Consider the following 18808-nt stretch of genomic DNA (forward strand, 5'->3'; position numbering starts at 1 on the left):
TTTCTAAAGCATTAAAACCTGTCATATGCACTTTATTGTTAATGTGTTACTATACCCTGGGTTGCATCGTCACCAGCCATCGGAACTTCACTTAAAAATTAACATTGAAATCAATGACAATTGTTGTAGAACTACATAATTTCTATTTGTCTCAGTACATGAATGGTACACAAAAATAGTGTATTAACAGTAATTAAAACGTGCTAAGCTAGCTACTTGAATATATAGAAATGTCTTGCAAATATTGTAGAGCGTTATATTACGCTTGCAGTAAATAATGTAATGACTTGTCGTTTTGTGAACCAGGAAATTACAAATACGGGGTATGCTGCTACATACTAACACACTAAATATTGAATTGCTCTCGTGCTATGCTGCTTAGCCACATTTTGAGACTTTACACTAGGTTTTGGTTGAAATGAGGTGCTTGATCTAATCAGCAGCAAATACCCCAATAAAAATGTGTCCCCTCTATGCACAATTGACACCAGCGCCTTTCCACATTGATATTACTGTGCTAATGTTTGCTGCACTCACTATAATATTAATCTTTTGCCAGGTTACCCAATAAACATTACCTTCAACATGCCAAGCAACAAACTAACCACAATCAGTAGAATATAGAACAGTCAAAAATAAAGACAAATTACATGCAAAATGGAAATGAAAAAACACATGCAGGTCAATAAAAACACAACTTTTATTGCACAAATTTGTTCAGAACTATATGATCTAATATTAAACAATTAATATTCCTACAAACATATTTTGTGATGGTTGGAGGCACTTAGCATAAATGTGAGCGATGTCATTCTACAAGTTTTTTATCTATGTGTTAATTGCAGTAACACTGAGCGAATCCTGACCTACCAACTAAATTATAATAAGATTTATAGAAACCAACCGAAATGGAACATGGTGAAAGAAAGCATGCTTGCAGCTAGGACAGTGGTACAACATTCACACATGCAAACATATGCAACAAACACTACTGACAGAACACAAGAAAGGTATGGAGAAATATTTAATTAATGACATACACAAAAGAACAAGCAACTCAATAGGAATAAATGCATGCAAGACAGACATAAAAAACACATTTTTAAGAGTATAACTATTTTTACCTTCGCTATCTGACATAGTGCCCTGTAGATCATCCAGGATTGCAGAGCCCCTCCCCCTGGTGGGCTCCTCCCTGATAAACTGCTGTTGCTGCTGCGGGTCCTGCAGGGACAGACACGACCCAAACTGATCCCTTGAGTCAGCTGAGATGGGTGGGAGGGGTCCGGCGGATGCGCGAGCCATGCCCATTGGCTGTCCCACGGGACTAAGAGGACTCTCTTCTTCTGAGTTTTGGGCAACTATTGGTATCCTTCCGCGGCCGCTCTGCACTATAGGAAGGCTAGTGGGTTTGGTGCGACCAGATGGTGTCTGATAACTCGATCCGTCACCAGATTCACCATCTCCTTTTAGCCTTAAAGAAGAGCTAGAAGGGTCTCTTTTGATTGATAGGTCAAGTCCATAGCAAGATGTAGGTCTGGACGGGGGTCTAGAACGGCTACCGCTGGGATAGGCAGAGTCTAAGCCTAAGCTCTGACCCAGGTTTAGAGACCCTGCTAGATTGGCCCCTAAGTTAGACCCTAAGTACTTCTGTTGCTCTGCAATATTCTTCCTAAGACCGAATGTGATCTCGTCTTGCATAAGACGACTTGTTCTTGGAGACCCACTGGAACCCAAGTAACTGGTATACTCTGACTCTAGCCCCCTGTCTGCAATGGATGAATATTTTGAAGATAACTTTGGCTCTATCAGTGGTGTTTTATGCTTTTGGTACAACATAGAGGCTGGGAGCTGTTTAGCTGCTTGCTTCTCCAAAGTAAGCCGGCTGATGCTGTATTTGTCCGGTTTGGGATATTGCCTTTGGGAGTAACTGGATAGACCTGATGTTGGGGCGTAGTAATGCTGGTCTAGAGTTTCTGTACCACCTGTACTTCTCCTGAACTCTTGCTTAAGCTGCTGCTTCAGAAGTTTTAGTTCATATGGTTCCTCCATTGTATCTTCCTCATCTGGGGTTTTCCCATACGTGTGTAATCTAGAGGTTGAACCCAAATAGTCGGTGGACCCCAAATCAGCAGCACTCCGCCTCAGCAACTTTTCTGCTTTAGCAAGCTCTCTCTCTGCCAAACTATAGGAAGAGGAAAGAGCAGTGGACCCCTTAGCCAGTTCTGCAGCATCCTCCAGTAGCATGTAACTACGAGGAGTGTGGTGGTCTACATCTGGGTAGTAGGAATCAGACACAGCTGACATGGGGGTGCCTGCTATACTTCCAACCTCCAGAGCCCGGAGGTCAAGATGGTTACCATATTTATCGTACTTGACACCAAGGTAAGCCGACGAGGTGGGATCAGACTGGCGGTTAAGCAATTCATATTTAGTGGCATCAAGCTCAGAAAGGAGTGCGGCCTGTCGAGCGGCTTTCTGTTGGAGAAGCAGCATCTGGTGATAGCTCTGCTGTTGGGCGCTAGTCAGTGACGGGACAGAGGAGTAGATGGACGGAGACTGGTATGACTGGGGCGTTTGGTAGAGGGACTGCTGGTATTGGCTTTGGGAGTATGGGTATTGAGAGTATTTGTCATATTCGTTTTTGTCTTGAGGGTTATCAAACTCATCTAGTTCAGACTGAGGGGCTGTCCTGGGCCGCTCTAAACCATGGACCTCTATCTCCTCATCCTCCACTGCCCCAATAACACTTCTCGTCTCACGTATATGGCTAACTTCGCTGTCTGACATGTAGTCTCGTTCATCAGCAACACTTTGTAAATATGCCCTCTCCCTCTTCTCCCTCTCCTTCAACAGAGCGTCCTTCCGTCTGTTGATGCCCATTTCAAGGTATCTGAGCTTAGCATCGATCTCTTTCTCCTCCTCGTCCAACTCGGCTTGGCGTTTACGAAGTTTGGAAGATTCTCGTTCCACTAGGTCTAATTCCCGGTCAATATCTTGGAGGATTTTCGCGCGTGCCATGTTGGAGTTGCGGCACATGCGTCTCCTCGCTGAGTTAGTACTGTAAGCAGCCTGTCCAGCGGTGGTTGTGGCGGTGGACTCCTCCTCAGAAGGAGGGTTAGGCAGGGTCCTCTTCACCTTCTTCTGAGTGCCTGTGGGGGTGCTGGCTTTGCCCTGCAGATAAAGAAATGTCAAATAGACATACAATGGTGGACATATGGAGATACAGTATGTAAGCGTTTCATTATCTCAAAGCAATTAGAATGGAAAGTTCCAGAAATGGTAACTAAAGAGAAAGAATTTAAAGATTAAAGAAGTGTTAGTTAGAATCAGTATGAGTTAGTAGTTAGTATTAGGGTTAAGGTTTGTATTAGATCAAATAAAAATGTTTTATTGAAATAACTCTATGGGTTAGAGAGGGGAGGGGAACACACTTATCCTGTCCATTTAACCAGATGACTTCTTTTTATATATTTTTTGTTTGTTTTTTCAGCAATTTACTGTACTATTTATCAGGAAATTGTATGCATATACTGATAAGAAAACTATTGATATTCATAATAATGAATATAATAGCTATTTTCTATTTTGTACATATGTTAAATACAAAAAAATAAGGCTGCCATGAGTTCATTCTATTTGTGTTACAAATGTGTATTATCCTTTCATTATGGGGCTTCAACAAATAATTTTGATTTATTTACAAATTGGTTTTAATTGATTGCATTTATAAGAAAGTAAAGGAAGAAAAGAAGTCCTCTGTTCAGGAAAAGCAGTGCAGGCTTAAATGTGGTAATTGCATTACTCACAGAATTGCTATCACCATACTGGGTGCCAGATGTTGCCCTCTCCTCTGCTGTCGGACTCATGGGCTTAGGATCAGACAGGGATCTCTGCATGGCTTTTCCCCTTGGACTTAGTTTTTGTGGGTTTGTACCACCCAGTGATTTCTCATAGGACACAAACTCAAGAGATTTGCTTGGGGACATACAGGGGGATTGGGGAGAATACAGTACTTTAGGGGATTTGGGGGCTTGCAGGGTGTAGGAATCAGCTTTGACGTTAGCAGACTGTCCTATTTCTAATGGAGTGGGACGTTTCTTTGGTGAGGTCCGCTCAGAGTCAGACAACTCCATTCTGGATTCCATTCTAATATTGCCCTCTGAGTCAGTTTGTATTGAAATTTCAGTGTGGGCTTGGAGAGATACCTCTGACTGGGCACTTCTATCTCCCCTGGCAGTGCGTGGTCGCCGGTTTCTATTCTCTTCCCATTCCTCTTGGTCCTCATCATCAGTCTGACAACAGCTATCTACACTCTTTTTAACATTTTTTTTCTTTCTTCCAGCTGTGTATGCCTTGCTAATTGTGTCATCCTCTTCATCTGTCTGACATCCACTATCTGTGATTTTTCGAGCCAGTACTGTGCCATCTGGTCCAAGGACTACAGCCTCCTGTACACCATGGCCAGGAATGTCACCTGGATACATCTGTCTCAGCTTTTGCTCTTCAAGCTGCAAACGGAGCTGCTCTTGGAGTCTCTGAATTTGTTCAAGTTGCTGCTGTTGCTGTGCATATGTCTCTTTTTGCATCATTAGGTGAGCTTGACGTTCATCCTCTTGTTGATTTAAAATCAGCTGCTTCATGGACTGCAGCTCCTCTAGTTCTTTCTGCACCAAGAGCTGTTCATGTTCCCTGAAGCGCTGGATCTCCTGACGCTCCCTTTCCAGTTCCTCAGCCAAACGTTGTTGTTTGAGTTTCTCCATTTCGAGTCGTTCGCGCTCCGCTTGATACTGCCCATCTCCAGCGACCATGGGCGACGAGAGAGCCTCTAGAGAGGCAGCAATGGCTTCCAGGGAGGCATCAGTGTAAGTGTCCAGAGACAGTGATGCTGAAGTGACAGTGTATGCGCCTGTGGTACCTGCTCTGGAGAGCTCAAGATTAAGAGGGACCTCAGTGTCTGTTGTGGATATGGTGGAGAGGAAACTGTGTGATCTTGTGAGTGGCAAGTTCTGAATGTTGGACAGTGACGGCATGGTGTCACTTGTATGCATACCAGACTGGTAGTTATAGGTAGTACTAAATATTGACCCAGGCTGAGTGGTAATGGCATATGTTGAAGGGTTCGGGGATCCCACAGAGGAATAAACTATTCCATTTGAGGATCTCAAAGCATTATTTGTTCCAAAAATGGTACCAACAGCACTTGTGGATCGAGCATCAGTGTATGGAGGTATAGTCATTCCAGCATATGTTCCTTTTTTGGAGTAGTCAACAGCTTCACCTGTTAAAAGTCAAAAGTATCAGTTGAAAATATTGCTGAATCATTTTATAGTGGAGCAAAACGTGCAAAAATAAAAAATAAAACTGGAAATGGGTGCAACAAGCATAAAATAGATGAGAGCCACGGCATGCAGACATACGCAAAAATGTCATAAAACAAAAAGTAAAATGTCCATGCAAAATGAATATAAACAAAAAAAGTAATTTTAGCCATAAATGAGCGGCAGCAGTTCAAAATGGCATTTAAGAGAGAGGTCTGTAATATCATTCCACTGACCTGCATCAGAGATCTTTGCTGAAGTAAGATCTACTGCACCATCTGTGGTGCCATTAAAGTTGTAACTATTCTTACTCTTATAAAAGAAGAGCCCCGCCTCTGCCAGATTGGTGTCCGACATTGAAGGCTTAATTCCTCCAAACCCTCTCATTCCATAAGGGGTTCGATCATATTGGTAATGGTCATCCCGATATCCAAAGCGGTCTTCTGGAAGGGGTGTGGTGGGCTGCGCGCTCGTGCAACTTCTTGCGAATGGAAGATTATACACAACATCACAACACACAGCTCTTTTCCCAGCAGTTAGATCCACTGGTTTTCCATCATCATCTGTGATAACGGCAGTGACCACTTCTGAGGAGGCCCCATCCACTGATACAACTGTGTTGAATAGTTTAGACGTGCTGAGATCAACAGCCCCTGCTACTGTAGGTGTACCTGTACCTGTTGTAAGACCATTGGCTGCACAACTTGTAACTGATGGGGGTGCTGTAGTTACAGGGGCACTCTGGTATGTCCCTGCTCCTGATCCGACAGAGAGATTTATGGGTATTTCTGTTCCAGCCTGAACAAGGGGCTGTGCATCAACTGGGCGATAGACAATTTGAGAAAGAGGTTCGAATGATTTGTTCTTTGTGAGTTGCAGAGGGACTGAGGAGGCCTGTGTGGTTTCTGCATTATCCCATCTTTGAATTGTGGCTGCACATGTGACAATAGTAATGCTGTCTGTCACTATGGAAACAGTGGAGGATTCAGCACTGAGGTTGACCACAGGAGACTGCACGGCACTGTTTTGACGGCTGGAATCGGTTACATAGGACTGGCGTCTTGAGTCAGGTGTAGCAGAAAGGTCAACACCATTCATATTTGATTGTTGGTCTACCTTCATTGTTCTGAGATCCACAACCTCACAAGGCTGGACAGCTTGTCTGTCAGTCTGTGTTGGTACCTGTGGCTTAGACTTGTCCAGGGGAACTCCATTAGCTCTTGGGGCCGGCACTGGTGGAGGAGTTCTCTCATGAACAACCGAGACAGTGGTTCTTTGGACTTCAGTGGTAACTACTTGAGAAATTAGATTTGGCATTACAACAGGTGGCTGAGCTGAAGCGGATATTGCCTCAATGATATGACATGAACTTGATACATGTTTCTCTGGGCTGCAGATCTCTTGATTTTCAATAGATTCTGTGACTCGTGTGTAAGCTAAGGGTACTCTTGATGACTGAGGTGGAACTTGTTGAGGTGGATGGGCCTGATGTTGCGGTTGGGGATAGCTTTGGGGTAGAGCTTGGCGCGAGGGAGACACTGGACCAGGACTGGATGGAGCTTGAGTTGAAATGGTGTCTACTGGAGAGCTTGGTTGGGATGGCAGTGTTATGACCACATAGGTGTCACGAAGATTACTGGCATATCTTGGAGACGGGGGAGACTTTGGCGATGGCTGAAATTGCTTGTGCTCAGAGGTGGGGCTCAGATTGAGAGCTATTTCAGCCGGACTCGTAGGTAGCTTTGTAGGTCTTGGGGGATGTGGGATATGTGCTGGCGAAGTCGGCTGTGATCCTGGTTTTGGCGCGATCGGTGGTTTGACGCCATGTGCTGATCTTGGTCCCTCACTCATCCCGGAAGGTATGCATGGTTTAGGGGGTACTGGTGGGGGAACATGCACTTTGTAAGTCGGTATAACTGTTGGCTGTCTTATTGGGGATCCTTGAGTCATAGCAATTGGACCCTCTGGCTTGACTGGAGATGTTGATGCCTGAGGTGGCAAAGGAACTGGGGCTTTTCTTGGGAACACAGTCGGTTTGGGGGGGGTGCCGGGTGGTGCAACAGGCAAATCTGCACTGTCTTGAGAATTTCCTCTTCGCATGACATGTGGTTTGGGGGGTACAGGTGGGGCAGTTGACACTACACTCTGAACGCCAGGAGTGTATTGGGGGACTGTAGGTAATGCTGTAACAGTGCCCATCATTGGCGCTGATGTTCTTGGAAGTGCAGTTAGATCAACAGCAGCCTGAGTTGACGTAACAGTGGTGTCAGATGGTTCGGGTGAAGAAACTGGACTAGATTCGCTGACTCCACTCACTGGTGGATTTTCTAGGGCTTCTGGCTGCTCCTCTTCCTTCTTATAAAAACTCTCATCATCTGACGACAACTCTCCTGAAGAACACTGAGTCACTTTTAAATCTGGGATTGGGTGAAGTGCTCTTTTGGGTGCAGTAGTTTCCATACCTGGATCTTGTTGAGTCGGGCTTGTCCCTGGAGTTAATACCTTTTTCATGAGCTCTTCATAGGCAGTATCGGCATCCAACAAAGGCTTTCCATCATTGTCTATTATTACTGTCGTGGGTTTGTTGGTGTTCTCTGCAGGCTGCAATACAATTTCAGGAGTGGTGCTTGGTTGTTTAGGTTGCATCTTTTGATATTCTTCCTCCAGCTGTTGGAATTCTTTGCGCTTCTTTAGCATGTCTTCATAGACCTCATCTGGAGATCTCAGCTTCCTGGGTTGAGTTGGAACAGTGATTTTGTCTGATTCTTCCCGCTCATTATCAATAAGGGAAGTGTAAGCATAGTCTTCAATTAGCATTCCCCCATAAAGTGATTCTTTTCCTGGTTGGTTGTCAACCTTCTCGGTGGTTGGAGATTTAGCCCTCAGCATGATCTCTTCATAGGTCTCATCTGCAGATTTAAGCGGTTTCTTTTCAGTTCTTTCTTCAGTGGGAGAGTGAGAAGATACTGGGAGTTTGTATGATTTCTGAACTGCTGCGATCTTTGAGCCAGGAATTTCAAAACCTTCAGTATCAGACTCAAAACTGGGGGAGAAGTCTGAGCACGAAGAACGTCTTATCTCTTCCATTTCAGCCTCCTGCCTTAGCTCCTCAGTCGGAGATGCATCCTCAATTGGAGATAGGTTACTTGGTGGGGTTTTCGACCGATCCCGTCTCCTCTGACTGGTGTCCTCTTTGCCTTTTTTGGACTTTTTCCCTGACCCTCTCTGCTTCTCCTGCTCCCTGAGTAACTCTTCCTCCTCACGAAGCTCTTCTTCCTCAGAGGAGTCTTCAATAGTTGGCAACTGTCCTGGTTGTCTGTGTTTGGCCTTTCTTTGCTGTTTCCCTTCACCCGTGGACATATTGCTGGGACTACTGCTGTCACTGTCTTCATCGAAAGAGGAGACGGATGTTGGAGATGTCCCTGGGGTGAAACTGGATGCGTGTAAACTGGAGGACCCCTCGCCTTTAGACCTGTCATCTGGCGAGTCTGTGAGGCACTCCATCTCTACTTCTCCTTCAACAGTAGCTATTCTCATACTTGGTGCATTAAGCTCCATAGTTTGAAATTTCCAAACTGCGGCGTCACTTTCTTCCAGTTTAGAGTCTTTGGCGTCGTCAACAGGCTTACTCTCAGCATCCTGTAAATGCTTCTCTTCATCATCGTCAGGGCTTATAGTTGCCTTTTTTGTGAGACGCCTGGCTTTACCTGTTGCACTCTTTTCTGCGGTTTCTCTTTTTTTCTCTTGCTCTTTGATCTTTTGTTGAATAAGATTTTCCTCGTCTGTAGGAGACGCATCCTCATTCTCGCTCATTTCAATGATTTGCTTTCGGATAAAATCTTCATCATCTCCTGACACGGGACTTTCCTTGCCAATGCTCTCACTGCTGTCCTCCAAAGAGTCGCCCCTGACATCCATAGGCACCAAGAGCTTCTTCTTTTCAGTTACTTTGACGTTTTGCTCTGGTATTTCTCGTTCCTCTTCAGAGCTTGGTGAGTCAGGCATAATAGGAAGGACCTCCAGCTTGCGTCTTGTTTTGGGAGTGTCTAAGTTCTTTTGCTCTTCCTGCATGGGTTTTGTTTCAAGAATGGGAAGGACTGTGTTCTCCAGTTTGGCCAAGTCTGAGGGGCTGGTTGGGCTGCCTTCCTGAGCACCTGGTTCTTTCTCTGTCGCAGCTTGCAAAGTCTCTGCCGTTTTCATCTGTAACAAAAAAAAAAAAATGCACAAAATGTAAAAATGTAGAGATAAGGAAGCATTTATCTCAATAAATTGTATGTATGTCAATTTGTTTGTATCAAGCTAAAAATTAGCATCAAAGCAAGGGTACCTAAACTATGGTCTGGAGGCCAAATGTGGCCCTCCAATTTATTTTTATTGGCCCTCAGATTTCTTCCTGATTATTAATCATAAGGTCAACTATAAAAATTAACCACTTTTGCCTCCAGCATGCCACTAGAAATGGTTCGACGTCCCATTTTTGGGTCCCAATCCACTAACTGAGAATCACTGTTGGAGTGTGGTGAATTGACAGGACAAATTAATTGAGATGCATTTAATAAAAGCTATATTTTTTGCTACACGCTACTGTGCAGTCACCTCAGCAATGTCTTCTTCACTGGGCTTTACTGTAGATTCAGCTGTATCTTCTGTTTTCTCCTCATGGTTAGTTGTGTCTATGGAGCTACTAACTACAGAGTCTGGGATGTCAGGTGTTGCTAGAGGAGGTGTTGAATCTAATTGAAATACACTTTGATTTTGTTCATTCTGTACTATATCACACTCTGTGGTGGCATTGTTCTCCCCCTCTGTGTTGGTGTCTGAAATAGATATCTTAAGATTTTCTCCACCTGGTTGTGACTCGACTACGTTTGTGTGAAAATCCTCCTCCTTTTTTGTGTCTGGTATTTCTATTTCAGTGACTTCCTGGAGTTGTTTCTCATCAGATCCTGTCAGAACTGAAGGATCATCGCTAACTTCATTTTGGATTTCTGGAGGACTGTTTGCCTGGCTCTGACACGGTTTTTCCTCAGATATTTCACTTTTGGCTTCATCTGAACAGACAGCTGAAACCTGTATGGTATCTTCACTTGGCGAGAGTTCTTCAGTATTTGTGGCACCTTGCTCCTTACAATAAGATGACTCAGTTTGCTCAGATGAGACTAACTTTTCCTCTATATGTGTGTGTGCTTGGGCTATATCCTCTTTTGATGCCTCTATCACAACAGTGTTATCTTCCCAATTAATTGTCTTTTTTGTGCATAATTCTTCATCACTCACGGCCACTCCTAAATCTTCCTGTCTATTCTCCACACCCTCAGCTGCCTTTACCTCAGTAGACCCCTCTGCCGTCACCTCCTCCTGCTCAAATGCCTTTCCATCATGTGATTTGTTCACTGCAGGGCTCTCAATAGCACTCTGCTCGATAGTTTCCATTTTCAAAATCTCCCCCTCCACAGCACTGCTATTTGCAGGTGTTACCTCTACGATATTTTCAGTCACTGGTTTTACATTTGATTCTATTTCCTGTGTCTGAATTTCAGTTGTTGGATCAAACTCTGTTGTAACCTCAAAGCTCTCTTCGCTTTTCTGAAGGCTTGGATTCATTTCAGATTGAGTTTCTGTAATAATGTCAGTTTCGGGGTCGCATCCATGTTCAGTGCTCATTATCTTATCACCATCAGCTGAACTCAGTGTACTGGGCTGTGTGTGTTCTATAGGCAATTCTACTGCTAATTCGTTTAATTTATCATCTGCAACATTTTCACCATTGTTCTCGCATGTGGCTGTAGTATCAGCTATTTTGTCTTGAACCATTGAGGAGGACAGTGTTTCTTCAACTTCGTGAGTCACTTCCTGTTTTATTAATTCTTTATAATCATCTGAAGTGGCTTCAGGTTCCGGTGCTGTTTTTATTTCACCTGAATCGGCTGTCTCGTCTAAAAGCTTCTCTGATGTGGGTGACACTTTTTCCTGCTTATCTGCAGGAGCCTCACTCTGACTAATTTCCGGATTTGGCTGCAGCTCAGAAAGTGCTGTTGTGTTGTCTATTTCTGTTTTGGTCGATAGATTTAGCTTCTCACTTTCCTCCAGGGAAGGCTGAATTAGTGTGGCTTTGTCTCCCTGATCTCCTGCTACGCTGACAGGTACGCACAGCTCAGCGCTGGAAGTGTCTGCCTCAGATTTAGGGCCACCCTCCGCTCTGTCTAAGCTGTTTTGTTTTTGTACCACGGCTGGGATTTCTGGGATATTCCCTGTTACATGGTTCTCAGTGTAGATTTGGAGTTCTTCCTGGTGATGTGGGCTAATAGGAGGAGATCCAATGCCAGCATTGTCAGGTATGTCAGGTATGGGAACAACTGTACTTTCTACCTTTGTATCAGGAGCTGCAGGGTTCAGGTCTGTTGGTTCCACTACAGGTTGGCTGTCTACAGAAGCAGGGGTAGCAGGAGTTGTGGGAGCAACAGGGGCAACAAGGGCAGGGGTGGTGGAAGGGGTGGGGGCTGCAGGAGCAGGTGGTTGTTTCTTTGGAGATGCCATGGCTGGAGGTGGTGCGTCTCCCAGCTGCCCCGACATGGCTCTCTGGGTTTGACAGTTGAGACACAACCATTCTTTCTGCAAGAGACAGACAAAAAACAACAACACAATAATTCAATTAGTAAACAATCAAATACAAGAACAAGAAATAATGCCACTGAGCTGTGTTATGTCCATGAAATTAAATATATAACACTAAATGTCAAACTAAGTCTATTTGTAAGACATTGTGTATATGGTGTATACATTTTACATTACTCCATCACAAAATGGTTTCATTTATATATATAAGGGGAAATACACAAGCCAACATGAGATGAGACAAACAGGAGATGTCATGCCCTATAATTCAAAATGCAGCAATAAAGAACATGCTGTGATTCTATGTCAGTCAGACTTTCTCGCTGGAACCAGGTGGAACCTGAACTCACCTGCCTAATAAATAGATAAATAAATATTATTTATTTTGTATTTGACATCTTTTGAAGAGTTACTTTCCTTTAACATAACCACAGTACATTATGGCGTTTTAAAAAGCGACCCATGACCCATGGTGAGTACAGTTATTTAATTAATCCCAACATGCAAGTGGACAGTTGGACAAAAGAAACATTTACGTCATTAAAACGTCACTGTGACAAAGCAACAGTGTAACTATTTCAAGAGACGCTTTTACATTTATGACTCGAGAGATCTGTGCATGCATAATGCATGGTAATGGGACAGGGCTTCACCATGGCATGTCACAGAGGGCTGAGCCTTGAACAGACACAACATGCTCTGAGCAAACTTAACTGGGTTAGACACATGCAGCATTGGTCTATTTTAGAAATAACTTAAAATATTAACAAATGAAAAAATGACTGGGCACATCTCATTCAGTCTTGAATGATTCATGTTTGTATTTTTAAATCATTGGAATACATTTTTTTTAACTTTGCTGAACAAACAAAAACAAAAGAGCACATAATCACAGATAGCTGCTACAACTTGTTCAAAGATGCTGTAGTCGGCAAGTTTTCCTTCAGCATGGTGTGTGATGCAAACACCTCATTTTACATTTCCCTCATCTCTAGCACGCCCCAGTGACACCAGTGTATGCCTGAGTGCTATGAGCAGGCTTAAACACAGGCTTTGTGCTAAAGTCAGGCCTCAGAGCAGTTCACAGCCTCAGTGTTAAGCTCTGCAGCCGACAGCCCTCTCCAACTCTCCGGTTTAGAGACACAAGAGGAGAGGAAGGGAAAAGCAGGTCAGACTGAGAGAGTGTTGCAGCAGTATGTAAATAAGGCATGAGACAGTGTGTCATGCTTGGCCTGGAATAAAAGCAATACTGGTGTTTTGACTGGCTAAAATGTTTAAGACAAGACAGCTAATTTAACACTGTTTTCTTTTAGTTGTCTCTAAAACAGAAAAAGTCACAACTTTGATGTGTTTATTTTAGTATAGCATATTACTCACCAGTCTAATTTAAAGGTTGCTTTTTTCAACCCATGTCTCCACTCAGTAGCGGTTTTATCCCCAATCATTTCAGCATTATATCTAAATATATTTCAAAGAGGGAGAAGTTTTAATCTTGAAAACAGTTCCCTATCTGTAAATGATCTGTAAAATCTGCAGATTTAAACACTCAATAAATACATAATCATGAAACAACAATGACATAAATAACAAAAGAATAATAAAAATAAAAATATATACTTTTCATCATCCCTTTCATATGGTTGACCTTTAGAAGTCTTTAAGTCAACTAAAAGATGACAAAATAAAGAACGAAAGGAATGTTCCAGAACAGACAAAGAAACATAAGTTTCTTCAATATAGACTGCTGACATTAGTGAGTTGTGTCCAATAACTTGACAGCAAATCCATTTTATCCAGACATATGATGTGGACCTATCCCGAGATTTCCCATGGGGCGCGCTCGAGAGTTTATACAGCTCGACGGCTCTATCAGTTAAAGCAGGAACAGGGACAGAGATGAGAGAAAGATGGTCACAGATAGTGAATGTTGAAAAGATACTCTTTATCACACCGTCTCAAGGCCAAGGCCAATTTAAGAGACAAACTTCACGAGACACTGAGTCATATTTGTGGCTTCAGACATAGAATAAGCAAAGATCAGAACCTTGATACACTTTGTTTGGGCTGTGCAAATTGTTCCATTAATCATCATTATTCAATCAATCAATCAAAACTTTATTTATAGAGCACCTTTTATACAGAATTGTAGTGCAAAGCACTTTACTGATTATTAAAACTAACGATTGCAAAATATGTAGAATCAAGAAATACAATGTATAAAATGAAGTCAATGCTGTAGCTGGTCTCCTAAGGAGTGACATGTTTTCAGTTTCAAAATGTTCTTGTGGGGTGTGAGACTTTCTGGCGTTACTGAATCAGACAAGCTGCTGTCTGAGCACACATCGAAAGCAGGCGCACACACAGGCAGCAGGAGGTAAAGTTATGTAAGAATAAATAACTTGTTAATTATAGGACGGTGGGAAAACACCACATATACATAATACACCCCTAAGGCTTAGGACAAAATACAGCATATACTAATAATATATATAATATAATTTAATTTTAATTGAACAATATATTGTACATACTTACTCTGATAAATGGAGAAAGTTACATTTGAGGTTGAAAGTAACTTTGCTTAAAACAAGATGAGAAGTAAAGTATGATGTGAGGAAAATAAATGTTTGATAACTGTCATGAACATTGTAATAACAATATCATTGCGATATCATAGTTCATTTCATTGCATTTCACACAAAAAGACTAGAATTGAACTATTGCAAATGTTTAAGTTACCATTTTGTTTTAGGTTGTTTTAAATGATATATTGTCCAATAAATGTGTTAATAATAACAAACCGATAATAGGTTAATTTATTGAGTAGCACCAAAGGGAACAAACAAGATCAACGTTTTAGGTCATGCTCCAAACTGGCTAAACACGAGCGACCCGCCAAGAAAAACTGCCACGTAAAATTTGAAACTGTAAAGTGGTTTCACAATACACTCACACACAATGCCATCTGAGTCCCGAAACACTTCACTAAATAAGGCTGATAAATGACTGTCCTCTATGCAGTGCAGCTCCACTAAACCTCCAGCTAAAATTAAAGTTTGTAGCCTGTGCTGTGCTCCTCAGTGATGAGCGCTGCTGAGTGGTCAGCTTCATTAGGATGCACTAGACAGAACACCACAGCATCAGTTCCTTAACAAGCCAAAAGCATCTCTGTCCTAAATGGTTTGCTCAAAATGAGGTTTAAGGCTTGTATGGAGACCCATACAAATGTGCAAATGTAATTGTGCCGTGGAGCTGTATTTCACACAAGCATTAAGCCTCAAGTTTGGATAACTGGGCAGGACATGAGACAAGAGCTGTTTTTAGCCCAATTATGAGTGGGACAAGCCAGTAAGGCAAATAATGAAACTATTTTTAACGGTGAATCTGTGTTATGTTGGAAATAAGCCACCTCGAGTCCCAAGCTGGTGTACCATTCTTTGCACTTTTCACGAGCCAAAATAATATTGCGTCTTGTCGAGATTTCTTTTTTTTTTACGAGTGGCTGTAAAGCTCCAACTATTTGCTTTAATGACTTGATATTGATGCTTCTCTTTAAACATAATTATCTATACCCAGGAGCACAAGCATCAATTCGTTTTTCAGCCACTTCACATTCATTAACTGTGATGCCAAACACTGTTAGGCGATATGTAGGAAGAGACCGAGACAAATGGATGCATCGAAACTATGCAACAAAATCCTCTAATCAATGCTACTTTTGAATGGTGAGTCTCAGATGTTACTGCAGTTTGTAGCTGGGTGTTTCTGTTAGATGTAAAGGTCTACCTTCAAGTGCCATTACTGTGACTGAGAGGCATGAATCACAAGTGCTAAAGCTAACCACAACAGTCATGGTCTGAGCAGCTTATAGGCATAAGAATCTGGCCCCCATATCTTCAGTGACACCACCTCTGCATTACTCTGTCATGAAGGCCTCTTTTCTCCACGTCAGCCCCTATACCCATCAGTATGAATAATAGCATGTTATTTTTTATCATTATTAGGTCCTGCTTTTTCAATATTTGGTACTTCAACACATGCTTTATTTTTTACATTAGCCAAACAGACTGCACATTTCCTATTTTACACAAAGACTGTGCACTGGTATGGTTTTATTTAAAGGGATATTTCAGGATTTTTGACATACGGCCTAATTTTCCTAGTTATCCAGAGTGAGTAGCGCATGTCTATGGTAACTAGTAGCCTGCATTAAAAACAGTCTGACCCAAGCACAGTGCACCTGGGCCAAATCACTTATAACACCAGACTACCCATATAAATGTCTGTGTTGACTGACATTTTTTTGAAATGCAACCATTTTGCATTTAAAAGAACTCATATTTGAGCAGCTACGGAGTGATCTGCTAGGTTACCGGATCTACAGTAGTTTGTTTACCTGCAGCCACAAAGGAGCTTTCTACAAATCAAATATGGCAACATTTGGAGGATTACCCGATGATTTTGAAGAGGTTTTTAATGCAACTAGTTCTCTCTTCAAATATAAGGACTGCAAAAATCAACAACACTCTGGATAACTAGGAAATGAGAATCTATGTCAAAAATCCTGAAATATCCCTTTATTTAAGTTCAGGCTGATTGACAGAAACAAGAATAATAATAATAACAATAATATAGTTCTATAGGTATTTCATTGAGCTGCAGCAGTGGGCCATGCAAATAAACAACACAAATGCTTTTCATGACATGTCTGCAAAATAACGACTGAGGTACTGAAATCAGAAAGAAAAACACAACCTTTCCATTGCACAGTAGCAATACTGAGACACCATTGGACATAGAAAATCAACAGAAAACAGTCTATTGGGGCTGAAAAAGTCTGGTTAAAGACAAGGAAGGAATAGGCGACCCACTGAATGTCATTATACAAAAGAGTGGCTAGAACCACAGGGGGAGAGCCAGTGCCAGCAAGTGTGTAGGTATGTGAGGCTGTTCGATCCTGTCCTTGTCTGCCCCCTCTCTCACCACTACTCAGCACTCGCAATCAAAAGGTCTTAAGCTTCTCTCCCCACCATTCAGAGCCAATTGTGGCCGACACAAAGGCTTGCACATGCAAGCACTAGTAAATAATGTAAATAATATCAATAACATAACAAGAACAGAAGCTTTTAGCCTCTGCCTTTGCGGTTCACCACAGCAAATAAACGTTCTCTGTTTGTGTGCAGTTAAAATAGTATTTGCCAAATGTTTTGTCTCAGATGTACTTTCTCATGTGACACTTTCTTCATATTCAAGATTCGAACCAGCAGGACAAAGACTTGGGACACAACAAAAACAATCTCCCTCCGAGCAAGCAATACATAGATTTGGCAGAAGTTAGCCTATGACATTGTCATTGTACATGAAATGTAATACATTCTAACATAAAATCGATTAAAAAAACTGAACCAGAAAGCATGCAACACCAAGAAAACTGCCTAGTGTGGCGAGGCTGTGTAATATATTCTTGCTGTGAAGCTCAGGGTGTCTGAGTATATGAGACTGATGCCCTGGAGCTGACGCAATGTCTCCTTTATGGCTCTTTTGTGACTATAGTTATTTTTATATTCCTCTGGTTCACAGGCACTTCAACAGACCCACTCTGTAACTGAGGCGGCGTTACAGGTCAACAGAACGTGTACTTGATTAGGTTAGTAAGGTTTGCTACCCTTTGTTCTACAGTACACTCCTGTACAGGACAACTCGTATAGACGGAACATATTGCATAAAAAGTGGAAATTATTGAACTGATCTTTAAAGGCTTTCTGTCCATTGTGTGTTGGTCTGCGCACACGCAGCAGCAAACATTCCCATGAAATAAAAGTTCTATATCTCTGAGGGATTTCCCTGGTTAAATAAAGGTGGAAGAACACAGTAGAGAAAGAAGTAAATCATATAAATAATGAACAACAGTGTATCTCTCCTCCCTTACCAGTGCTCCCGCTGGCCTGACGCTGCCTGTACTTCTGCCTCGTCAGCATCCTTGGTTCAGCATGCATTTAAGTTTTTTGTCTTTTGTTTATACACACACACACTATCACACACGTGCCAACACCCGCACGACCCCCTTACGTTCTCACTTGCACTTCACACCCCTCATTACTGACCTACATACCATCTCATCTAAATTACTGTTATTTCTATCTTTGCAACCAAATCTTTGTTTTGTGCACTTTAACCCGGTCTGGTCATCCTCCGTTGTTGCAACATAGGGCATGGTTGGAGCGAAAGTCTATCCATCTCTATTCTGGGGTGGTTTCTCCTGCAGGAGGGCCTTGTTAATTGGAGCCACCTGGTCTCAGTATTAAAGCAGACTCCGCACTAATCTCAGCCTCTTCCTCTCTCCGCCCTCAGTTAAGACTTAAAGGGATATTTCAGGATTTTTGACATAGGGCCTCATTTCCTAGTTATCCAAAGTGTTGTTGATTTCTGGAGATATATATCTTTAATTCATGCAGTCCTTATATTTGAAGAGTTTAGTGGTGCTAGGCTAGTGGTAGGCTAGTGCATGTCTATGGTAACTAGTAGCCTGCATTAAAAACAGCCTGACTCAAGCACAGTGCACCTGAGGCAAATCACTTATAACACCAGACTACTGATATAAATGTCTGTGTTGACTGATTTTTTTTTTTCTTTTTAAATATAACCATTTTGCATTTAAAATAACTTATATTTAAGCAGCATCAGCTTCCTGGTTGTAAGCTACGCAGCGGCGGGGTGATCTGCAAGGTTACCGGATCTACAGTAGTTTGCTTACCTGCGGCCGGCATTACTACACATGGAATTCACAAAGGAGCTTTCTACAAATAAGATACGGCAACATTTGGAGGACTACCCGGTGATTTTGAAGAGGTTTTTAATGCAGGCTACTAGCT

General features: G+C 42.3%; 1 protein-coding gene across 2 annotated transcripts in view; it reads right to left on the minus strand.

The window, feature by feature from the left end:
* The window catches only part of pcloa (piccolo presynaptic cytomatrix protein a), a 42648-nt gene that overhangs the window by 11055 nt on the left and 12785 nt on the right, over positions 1-18808 (minus strand). The window contains exons 4-7 of one of the 2 annotated variants that reach the window (XM_079582736.1): positions 11691-11933; positions 5558-9521; positions 3810-5281; positions 1125-3174 (exon numbers count right to left, since the gene is read on the minus strand). In XM_079582736.1, coding sequence (XP_079438862.1) covers positions 1125-3174; positions 3810-5281; positions 5558-9521; positions 11691-11933 — 7729 coding nt within the window. The remainder of the gene's footprint in view (positions 1-1124; positions 3175-3809; positions 5282-5557; positions 9522-11690; positions 11934-18808) is intronic. The other variant, XM_079582735.1, reaches the window with a different exon arrangement.

This window comes from Gobius niger, assembly GCF_951799975.1.
Source record: "Gobius niger genome assembly, chromosome: 2".
Lineage (NCBI taxonomy): Eukaryota > Metazoa > Chordata > Actinopteri > Gobiiformes > Gobiidae > Gobius > Gobius niger.